We start from the raw sequence: 12,168 nt of genomic DNA on the forward strand, positions 1-12,168 counted from the left end.
GTAGTGGGGATTAAAAACTTGCCTAGGATGGGTTCAATATAAAATCAAAGAGGAAGAATTAGATAGAGACAGCTAGTATAAAACTTTGTCTTTCAAGGTGACTTTTTGGTATGCTAATGGAGAATAATTTGTATCAAATTTTTCATCGTTCTAGCCAGGAATTTATTATTACACTCTTGTGATTCTTAAAGGTACTAAGTTTAAAAATTCCTGCTCCAGCCTGCAGTTGCTGTTCTCTAACCAGTCATGCTTCAGTGTAGCAAGTGATTTAAAAATTAAATGAAAATTCATGGTAATTCTTAAGTGGCCAGAATTTGCAGTTGTCAGTGATTCTCATCAATCCAGTAACAAAACAGGAACTTAGAGGCCAAGGACAAAAGTAAAAGTTCTTTTTGCAGTTCCTGTTTCTTAGAAAGGATGTCTAATCAGCAAAAAGGAGTTAATGAATTTCAAAAATACATCTTGAAAGTTTCCTTTAAAAATATTGTTTAGTATCCAGCATCCTTTACATCCTTTATTTTAAATAAAACAACATTGAAAAGTGAATTAGTGGAGTTACAACTGCCAGAAATTTCTGCTAAATAGTATATGCATCAGTTTCTAGGAATAGGGATGTTTTGGAAACAGTATGAAATAAAAAGTTAAGTTGCTTTACTAAAATGAACCTTTTTCAATTTAGTTTCTTAAATTTCGCTTACTAATGCAGAAACCCAAATTGTTTTAAACTTCTCTACACTGCTAATACTTAGATATTAGGACTGAAAGAACCTTCCAAAGTCATTACAACTTTTCCACTAAGTCTTTAGACAGGATTAAATTATTTCAGATAGAAAAAAATTTGGCCCAATTTTAAAGACCCTCAAAGAAGGCAGTTTAAACTTTCCTTAGCAATTTATTCATCTACTTTTAAAATCGTTTTCTTTGTAACTACCAAAAGGTACATTCTACCTTGATAAACACTAAGTAGCTGACCTTTAAGGCTTATTTTCTATTATTTCATATATTTTAATCTGAGTTGCAAATTGCAGTGTGGTAATTGTAGTTTACCAAGATAGACCCAAATGAGTGGCTAACTTTACTACTAAAACAGTATGATCTTCAGTAAATTACTTTATTTTTGTAATGACCTTTCTTCGTCTCTAAAATGATAGGATTATAGAATCCCAAGAAAGAAGGATGAAGAAATATGGGACTTCAGATAAGACATGTGCCAGATTTAGGAATGTCAGTTATTGCCTGGTTTCACATTAGACTGTAAAGCTCATGCTTGACTCATTCATCTCATGGATCCCCAGCACTTAGCATAGTACCTGACGTGAGTAAGTAATAAATAACTGTTGACTTAGTGGAAATGAGGGCGCTTCATAGGGAGTAAGCATTTGCACTTAGCCTTGGAGGAAAGGAGACTGGGCGGAAAGGAAACCATGTTAGATAAGAGAGAATAACAGAAGAGAATGCAGGTAAGACAGGAATCCAATCTTGATTGAGGGAAATGGAAATAAGACTGAGTGTGCACAATGTGGAGGGCCTTGAATGCCAGATTAAACTGTATTTACATTGAGCCAGTCCTATAATGTCTCAAAGCCTTAGTGTGAGTACAATGTGACCTGCTTAAATTTCGAGGTTCTGATGAGGACTAAGTAGAGGAAAATGTGTGGAAATGCTTTATAACCTGTAGGATGTTCTAAAGATGTCAGTCTAATACTTTAATCTTTTCTTGGATTTATCTTATCCAACTAGCATTTAATATGTGTCTTCTATCCATGGCATATTGATTTCTTTATCTTTATTCCCCAAATATTTCCGTATTTCTACCTTTGCTTGTACTTGTCCTTCTCTCCAGAATCTTGTTACCGCTTCAGTTTTTTCATAACTTACCCATCCTGCATGGCCAAACTAAAGCATCATTTCCTTTACCTTATTCTGTTTTTTCTTTATTCTCTGAACTGTTCCATGTACTTACTATAGGAAACAAGTTTAATACTTCCTACTAAGTGTGTTTTTATAGTAATAGTTCTTTGTATTTTAATTTCATATCCATAGCCAGATGATTAGCTCCCTAAAGGCAGAAATAACGTATTGACTTACTTTATATATCCTGTATTGCTAATTAAAGGTCTTAATGAATAGCAAACTTTTTCAGAGCCTAAAAGTGTGTTGAGGTTAACTATACATATCTTATGTTTTCCCCCAAAGAGGGAAAGTTTAAACCACTAAAAATATAGAGTAGTTAATTACCTTCATTAGTTTTCATTGCTGGAGCATAGGTTAATAATAAACGTTTTAAAAGAATGTCATTTTGCAGATACTGAATTCAAGTGGACATGTGAACATAGAGATTCAAATCTGATAATAATCTAGCATTTGTAGCCCTTCAGTTCTAATTGCTCAAGATTTTGAAAAATTAAAAATCTGGAAAAGTCAGTGCTTTAGCATATATTTTTTGCTCTGAAAGAATGAAAACGGAAGAAAAAGGTGAACCACAGGTTATTGCTGTTTCTATAGGCCTAAAACAAACACTGGAAATTTCAAGTCATTCTATCTAACTGTATCATAAATGTAACAGAACTTGCTAAATCCAATAGCCCCTTACATACGACAGAAATAATGATCTCTTGTACTACCACAGAAACATCAGTTAGAATCAGTTAAGCTGTCATACGTTGGAGATGTGTATGCATCTTGAGCAACTACTACATACTGGTCACAAAGCCAAGTGGTTGGTATAAACAACAGATAGACTCTTCTTTTAATGAGTTTATATTTTAACGTGTGTGTGTGTGTTTTGAGGGTTGGAGAGGACACTTTGTCAGCATCCTTATATAATTACAAACTGTGATAAATGTTGTTTTAAGAAAAGATGTAAGATTACTGGAGAGTCTGACCTTAGATTGGGAACATCAGGAAAACCTTTCTTAGGAAGTGGCATTTGATCTGGCATATGAGGAATGAGCTGAGTAGGAGTGAGTTAGCTGGGTGAGGAAGAAAAAAGACAACAGGCAAACAGGATGTATGGGCCGTGGCATGTGTAGTAACAGAAGAAAAATGCATAGCTGGATAGTAGTCAGTGAATGGGATAGGGACATTGAGAAGAGGTTGGACAATCAAGAATCAGGTAGAGTAGATCCTTGTATCCAAACTTAGAATTGATTTTGCATTTTACATGAAAAGATTGATATGAGTGGATTTATATTTTAGAAAGATCCCTGAACTCGGAGTATTAGATGGGGAAGATGTGGTAGGGGCTAGGGTAAGAATGGAAGTTGGGACAAATTAGGGGGCTATTGCAGCGAAAATGGGGAGATGAAGACAAATCAAGGTATGTTTCAGAAGGAAAATCAATTGGATTCTTGGTAAATTAGGTAAGGGAGTGGGGAGAGAGGCAAAGCATAGGGAGAACTGTTAAAAATGACTCCTCCCATTTACTTGAGAGTGAAGTTCCCAGAGGAAAGGAAAGGTGGTAGGGGGATCAAAAGAACAGTTTTAATTTTAATTGTATGTGAGACATCCAAGTGCTGGTGTCACATAGTGAGTTGGATATTTGTCCAAGGAGATTCTGGCTAGATTCATAAATTTAAGAATAATAAATTTATCAGTAGTACTTAAAGCTATAGGAAGGCACATGAAGAGGTAAAAAAAAAAATAATAAGCTAGATGGCAGGATCATGATGCTTGTATGAATCTGGTAGATGGTATAATGACTTAAGACAGCCCACTGTAAGATAACAAATGGCAACTGATATGTTGTACGAACTTGAGATGGGGGAGAGGGAGAATGAATGAATGTACATTATCTGAAGGGAACTGCCTGTATCAGCTCAGGTGATTATTACTAAATGTGGGCCCAGATCTTTCATTTTTAAAAGAGAAGTTAGAAATTTGCTTTCTGTAACTTTTCCCATATTTGAATATAGAAAACATAATTCTTATTTAAAATTCTAAATGTGTTATTATTGATTGCGCCCACTATTTTGCACTCTCTGCTAGGACGGAGTATTTAAAATTACTTGAAGGTCAGCTAGAAGATTAGGAGCCAAAGGAGATAGGAAAGAAATCAAGAGAATTGAATGTCACAAAAACAAGAGATAGAGAATGTTTCCCAAAGATTGGCATAGTCCAGGGCTTTTAATATATTTACAGAGCGTAGCAGTTTGGTAAGATGATACCTAAAAAGTGTGCCTTGGATTTTCTAGAGTGGACTAGGCAGTTGATATTAGCAAGATCAGTTCCTCAAATGAACTGACAACTTAAGTGAGGTACAGGCTGACACACGTGGGCTCCCTACCAGTAAAAGACACAGGCATATTCAGATTCCCTAACCTTTTGTGTTACTGGAGAATATGAAGTAAACAGAAAAGAAATACACCCTCCCCAGCCCCAGAGTGAACTGAATGGTAAAGAAGTGAAGACTTTAAATGTGGATACTTCTGTTGGAAAGCTCATTTGTGAAGTGGAGCAAAATGTCATACCTGGAAGAAAATCAGAATCCGTGTATAGATTTTTTAATTGAATATGTAAGAGGAGTGTTTGATAAGAAGGAAATGTGATACAAATTCAGTAATTTAGGGGTTAATTTTTTTAGTTTTCTGTACAGAAGCTACCTCTAGTAGTATCTAGAGACTCACATTATAGAATACTCAACTAAGTATCTGGACCACATGCTGCATTTGTACTCATCAATGACCTAGTGGATCTTTGCAGAAGGTTACTCTATTTCTTTTTTTTTTTTTTTTTTTTGGCCAGGGGGAGGTCCGGAGCCCGGCTGGTGCAGTGGCGCAGTCTTGGCTCACTGCAACGTCTGCCTCCTGGGTTCACATGACTCTCGTGCCTCAGCCTCTTGAGTAGCTGGGATTACAGGTGCCTGCCACCATGCCCGGCTAATTTTTTGTATTTTTTGTAGAGATGGGGTTTCACCATTTTGGCCAGGCTGGTCTCCAACTCCTGAGCTCAGGCCATCCACCCTCCTTGGCCTCCCAGAGTGCTCGGATTACAGGCATGAGTCACTGCGCCTAGCTCTCTATTTCTTTTTTTTTTCTTCTTCTTCTTCTTTTTTTTTTTTTTTTGGAGACAGACTCTTGCTCTGTTGCCCAGGCTGAAGTGCTGTGGCATGGTCTTGGCTCACCACAACCTCTGCCTCCCGGGTTCAAGTGATTCTCCTGCCTCAGCCTCCCGAGTAGCTGCGATTACAGGCGCTTGCCACCGCACCCAGCTAATTTTTGTATTTTCGGTAGAGACAGGGTTTCACTATGTTGGCCAGGCTGGTCTCGAACTCCTGACCTCGTGATCTGCCTGCCTCAGCTTCCCAAAGTACTGGGATTACAGATGTGAGCCACCATGCCTGTTTTCAGATAGTAAAACCACATTCGCTGTCAAACTCTAATGTGCATATTTTGCTCTCAAACTATAATGTGCACCTGGGGTTCTTGTAGTGCAGGTGCAGACTGGCACTTGTAGATCAGGTTCAGTAGATCTGGGGTGGGCTTGAAGATTCTGCATCTCTGACAAGTTCCCAAGTTATAACGATACCACTATAAAGGTCAGTTGAAAATATAAACTAAAAATCACTAGCACATCCAAAATTCTAAGAGGTTTTTATATTTTTAAAGCAAATTTTAATCTTATATCCTGTAACATTAGCATATCATGTAAAATTAGTTTTAAGGCATAGAAGAGGCAACTAACAGGTTTTTCATGATCTTTTCAGTTCTTCTTACAACCCAATCAGGTATTATTTTTCCCTTTTTAGAATCAGTGTGACTGAGGTTCAGAGCTGTTAACTAGCAGGTGACTAGTTAAAAAGTCAGGTTTACCTATCAATCTAGCATTTGCTTTAACCACTACATCATCTTAATTTTTTTTCTTGATTTGTACAGGTCTTTTTTTTGTCTTTAGTGAAAATAATTCAATCTATTGTTATTTTTATATTCAGTCTTAGAATTCTACTTTAGCCTGTTTCTCCCCTGTGCAGAAGAGATACAAATTTTACTGGAAGGACACTCCTGTTTTTACCTTGCATATCCTTTCTGAAATGTTAAATGATAAAAGAGAACTAGGCATGTGTTTTGAGGACAATAGCTTTTTATGAATTCTGTCAAGCCTTAAATACTTGGTGGATTCTAGCAATAGGGTGGGAGTTGCCAGTTTCTTTCAGAGCTGTAATCTGCATAAATAGGTTTTATCTCAGAAATATGATATAGATCATCATAAATGTTTACTTTTTACTTCTTTACTGTAGTCTAATGTTGATATAAAAATGCTCTCTTTTAGAATGTGAAACACAGGAAGTATGCCAGATGGAAGGCAACATACATCCATAATTGTTTGAAGAATGGGGAGACTCCTCAAGCAGGCCCTGTTGGAATTGAAGAAGATAATGGTATGTATTTATTTATTCTGAGTAAAAGGACTTAGTAGAATCATAATTATTCAGTAGATTATTCAGAGTTTTTGGAGAGAACAATACAATTTTGTTTTCATCAGGCCCAGAATCTATGAAAGTATAAAATCATAAACTTAGGAACAGTGAGAAATAGAAATAAAGGTCAAACTTGTAATACCTGTCCATGTCAACAAAATGACTTACCTGTCTCCTACTTTTAATCAGATTTCATTCCTGTTATATAGGAAAGGCAATCCATTTATAATTTATAAAATGTTTTAAAACTGCAAAGAATACTGTATAAGTTTTTGTAAATCTCTTTGAGTTGTGTAGGTTATTTGGGGAGTTAGTAATACATTCACATGGTTCGAAAAAAATCATAGAGTATATAAAAAATATGAAGTGCATTTCTCCTGTCTACCACATCTCCTATCTTCCCAGATCCTACCAAAACTCAAGTAAGCATTGTTTTTAGGTTTTTTGTGTATCTTTACAGAGATCATTCTTTATGAGTTTACTACCGAGTAGAAACATATATGCTCCCGTTTTTCATACAACTGGTAATATACATGCTGTTCTGCACCTGGCTGTGGTTTTTTTTAAACTTAATATGTACAGGAAAATTTTACCATCACATAGTGTGTTTTACAAATTTTAATCATGAAAAAATAAAGGTCTTATTATTTTACTTGGCCTTTCAGTTAATGTATAATAGAAAAGGGAAACCTTTTTTCACTTACTTGTTTTTTATGTATTAGACGTAGTAAATAGATGGTTATAAAGAGAATGACCACTGTTCTTGGAACTGAGAAAATTCCAAACGATCCTTGCATTTTGCTACACACTTTTAGGCATATGTGAAGATAATTATCCAATGCAGGCATCAGTAAACTTTCTTAAAGGATCAGATAATAAATATTTTCAGTTTATGAATGATACTGTCTTTGTTGCAACTGTTTAGCTCTGCTGTTATAGTACAGAAGGAGCCATAGATAATATGTAAAAAAATGAGTGTGGTTGTGTTCCAGTAAAGTTTTATTTACAATAACAGGCCACCAGCCCACTGGCCATAGTTGGCTAACCCCAATCTGATTAATCTGTTTAGATCTAGTATTATAATGAATTATATTGAAATATTGCCTATTATTGAACCAACTTTACATTGTGTAATAAACCCCACTTGGTGATGATATATATATATTTTTTTATTATACTGATAGGTTCATTTCACTACTATATCATTGAGGATTTTTACATTGACATTTATAACTAAAAATGGTCTACAGTTTTCCTTTTTGGTATCAATGTTATGATGTTATGCTTACTTCATAAATATAATCAGAATGTTTCTGGTCTTTTTCTATGCTTTGGAACAGTGGAATTATCTGGTCTTTAAATTCACCCTAGACATTTTTTTGTGAAACCAACTAGCTGTTTTACTTTTCAGGACTATTTTAGATGTTTCATTTTAGGTATATTGAAATACCTAATAAATTGTCAATTTGGGGTTTTTTTGGCTTTCTTTCAATATCAGTGACTTCTTTAAAAACTCTTTAACATTTTGCCTTTGAAATGTGCATTTTGATTATCAGGTTGATCTGTTTTGTTCTGAAATGGTTATTGTAGGCCCTTACTATTAATAATACCAAATAGATTATTAAATGTAGATAGTTTTTGTTTTCCAAAAGTCAGCTTAAATGGAAGTTGTCATTTCTGTTATTTTCATACAGATTTGATGGAGTTTCTGGATAGTAGAAAATTGTAAGCTATAGAATATTAATAATAAATCCTCTACAATATAAAGAAGAATATGTTCACTGCATACTTTTTCAACTCATTAACTTAAAACATAACCTGGTGTCATAATCAGGGCTTAATGCCATAACATCTAATAATATCTTCTCAAAGATAGCCTATATATCTACAAGATATACTGTCATTAAATCTGAATTTGTGTGAGAAAACGCTTAAGACTTTGATTTGTTTTCTTTTTCTGAGTGTAGAATTATATTCTGTTGTGTTTTAGGATTAACTCTTGCATCATAGTCTTAAGTGTAAAAGGTAGTATATTTCACAAAAACCTAATTTTCTATTGTTCTGGAATTGAATTTCTAGTAAAACCAGTATAAAATAATAGATATTGTACTTTAGTTAACTTAGATAAAGAACAAGCGTATATACTTTTGAAGACAGTACTGTGTATTAAGTTCTAGCTGAATACCACATCACCATGACATTTTAATAGATATTACAAACAGGCTTCAACTTATCGTTTAACGTATACTTTTTCACCTTTAAAAAGATAGCAAAGCAATATCCATTCAATAGAAACTGTACTTCGAGAACCCTTACAAAGTCATCATTTTTCACTTTCAGTACAGTATTTATTAAATTACATAAAAGCTTTGTGTTAGATGATTTTGCACTAATGTAAGTGCTCTGAGCATGTTTCATGTAGGCCAGGCTAAGCTATGATCTTCAGTAGGTTAGGTATTTTAAATGCATTTTTTACTTAGATTTTTGACTTACAGTGGGTTTATTGGGATATAACACCATCATATGTTGGTGAGCATCTGTAGAATTAATGATAAAAAAAGAACAATAGATCATTGAAACCACTCATTTTATGTGGTAAATTTGTTTTGATACAATGTCAAATTTACTGGAAAGTTGCCAGAATGATATAAAGAATTCCAGTATGCCTTTGATCCCGAATTAAACATTCTCTCATTGATTCATAGTCTCTCTCTCTTTCTCACCCCTTGTCCCCTTTTGTCTCTCCCCACTCCCCCTACCACACATACGCAAGAAAGGACATGAGGTTATTTTATAGATAGTGTGTGTGTGTGTGTGTGTGTGTGTGTGTGTGTGTGTGTGTAAAATTTTAAAATACAACTTGGCATCATAATCTGGTGTTAATGTCATGATTTTTAGCTGTATCTCCTTAGAAATGACTTATGGCTTCACAAGACATATATATATATATATATTTCTATATATGTATTTATTTTCTATATATATTTATTTATTTTCCATATTATATATATAGAAGTCTTTGTTAGTAAATTAGAGATATGCTCTTTTACTCCTGAATACTTCTGTGTTTCCTAAGAATAGTGGCATTCTTTTTACTACAGTGTACTTACCAAAATTGAGAAGTATAGTATTTATTCAGTGTATCAACTGATCTCCATCTGTATTCAGATTTCAGCAGTTGACTCAGTAATACCCTTTGTAGTTTTCTTCCTCATGCAAATAGATCATACGTCGCCTCTGGGTGCCATATCTCTTTAGTGTCCTTAATCTGGAGTAGCTCCTCAGGATTTCCGGTGTTTCTTTGCCTTGATGTTTTTGAAAAGTACAATTACTTGTTAACTGTTCCTCAATTTGTTTGTCTGATGTTGCCTCATAATTAGTTTAACCCTATGCATTTTTTGCAGAATAGCCCAAAATAAGGTTTTGTCCTCCCTGCCTTACATTAGAAGTATACGATTTTGGTGAAATATTGGTGATGTTAAGTGATCACTTGGGTAATGTGGTGTCTTCTGAGTTATTCCCCATTAAAGTTATTTTTCCCTTTGCTATTTAATTTAAGGAAGATACTTTGATATTACGTAAATATCCTATATTTTTTATGCAACTTCACCCCGTGGGTTGATGATTTATCATTCTTTTTGTTTTAATTAGTTGGCACTCTACCATGAGGATGGACTTTCCAGTCTATACATAAATAAACGTGTGTTTTTTTTCATTTAATTATTTACATCAATATGGGCTCATGAATTTATATTCAGTGATTATAATTCATTACCCGTTATTCTTTATTATGTTCCTTTATGTGACTATTGTTGCAGCTTCTGCACCAGTTGTGGTTTCATTACTTGAGCAAATTAACATTCTTTGGTACCCAGTATACAGCTGTTGATCTGGCCTTTTTCTTCATAGCTGTCCATAAGGTTCACTAGAAGCAGTTTGCTTTCAGCTGGCACGGCCCCAGTACACCTTCACTGTCCTACCTCTGGGGTGTATCAACTCTCCAGCTCTATGTCACAATTTAGTTTGCAGGGATCTTAATAGCCTTCTTACCCTTCCACAAGATATTACACTGGTCCATTATATTGATGATATTATGCTGATTGGACCTAGTGAGCAACTAATCTGGACTTAGTGGTAAGACATTTGCTTCTCAGAGAATGGGAAATCAATTTGACTAAAATTCAGGAACCTCAGTGAAATTTCTAAAGTTCTGGTAATATGGGGCATGTCAAGATATTCATACTAAGGTGATATTGTTCTATCTAGCCACTCCTACAACCAAGAATAGAGGTACGGTACCTAGTGGGCCTATTTGGATTTTGGAGTCCACACGTTCCTCATTTGGGTGTATTACTCTGACCCATCTGCTGAGTAACTCAGTCTTTTCTTTTTCCTTTATCTTAACTATTCTGTCCTTTGAGTGTCCACATAAATTTTAGAATTAGATTTTCAGTTTCTCTTTTTTAGAAAAAATGCCTACTGGGATTATGATTAGTATTAAACTTAGGGAGAATTAATTATCTTTCAGTACATGAACATAATATATCTTTCCATTTATTTAAGCTTTCTGTAATTTCTTTCAGCGGTATTTTAGATTTTTTCGAGTAGAGGTTTTGTACTTCTTTCGTTAAATTCAAGTATTTTGTGTCCTTTCATTCTCTTGTAAATGAAATTAATTTTATAATTTAGTTTTCCAATCGTTTGCTTCTAATATAAATTACAATTGATTTTTGTATAATCTTTTATCTTGCAACCTTGCTAAATTTACCTGTTGATTCTCATAATTACTTTGTAAATTCATTGAGAGTTTGTATGTAGATAATTATGTCATCTGCAAGGAGAGACAGTTTTGCTTCTTCCTTTCCAATCCTCATTTCTTTTTCCTGCCTATTGTGCCAGGGGCAATAAATATGTCCATTGTTTTGTTTGGTTTTTTGCCCTATGCAATACTGAGAAATTTTCTTTATTTCTAGGGTGCTGAGAAGTTTTGTCATAAATATTGAATTTTGTCAAGTGCTTTTTATGCACTTATTGAAATTGTCATAGGACTTTTTTTCTTCTGTTAATATGAGTTACATTGATTGATTTTTCAAATGTTGAACCAACCCTGCACTCATTGGTTAGCTTAGTCATGATGAGGCCTTGTATTATATGACTGGATTTGATTCTGATATTAAGAATTTGTATGTCTACATTTCAGTATTTGTGAGGTTTGGTATCAGGGTTACACTGGCCTCATAAAACAAGGTGAAAGTAATCCCTTCTGTTTTCTGAAAGTGTTTGCATAAGATTGGTATTTTTTCTTTCTTGAATGTTTGATATAATTCACTGCTTATTCCATTTAGGCCCTACATTTTCTTTGTAGGAGGGTTTTTAACCATGAATTCAATTTTCCCAATAGATTTAGGACTATTCAGATCATCTCTTTTTGGGTGAGTTATGGTATTTTGTATCTTCAAGTGGTTTGTTCATTTCCCTGAGGTAGCGCCGTTTATTGGCATAATATTTTCTTATTGTCTTAACTATCCTTTTAATGTCTGTAGGATGTATTTGATATCACCTACTTCATTTGTCATATTCATAATAGCTGTTTCCTCTTTTTTCCCCCCAACCTCTTGAAAGAGATGTTTTAATTTTTTTTTTATTATTTCAACAAGTACTTAGTAAATTTTTTTCTTTTTTCTTTTCTATTCCTTTTATTTTTTCCTGCACCACACTTGGAGTTTAATTTGCTTTTGTTTTATTTAGCTTCT

At 34.2% G+C, this 12,168-nt stretch overlaps 1 protein-coding gene across 2 annotated transcripts in view; it reads left to right on the forward strand.

The window, feature by feature from the left end:
* The window catches only part of LOC105465742 (vesicle trafficking 1), a 77,656-nt gene that overhangs the window by 42,565 nt on the left and 22,923 nt on the right, over positions 1 to 12,168 (forward strand). For both annotated transcript variants that reach the window (XM_011714312.3, XM_071096525.1), the window contains exon 5: positions 6,268 to 6,376. In XM_011714312.3, the coding sequence (XP_011712614.1) occupies positions 6,268 to 6,376 (109 nt within the window). The remainder of the gene's footprint in view (positions 1 to 6,267; positions 6,377 to 12,168) is intronic.

Source organism: Macaca nemestrina, chromosome 5 (genome assembly GCF_043159975.1).
Source record: "Macaca nemestrina isolate mMacNem1 chromosome 5, mMacNem.hap1, whole genome shotgun sequence".
Classification (NCBI taxonomy): Eukaryota; Metazoa; Chordata; class Mammalia; order Primates; family Cercopithecidae; genus Macaca; species Macaca nemestrina.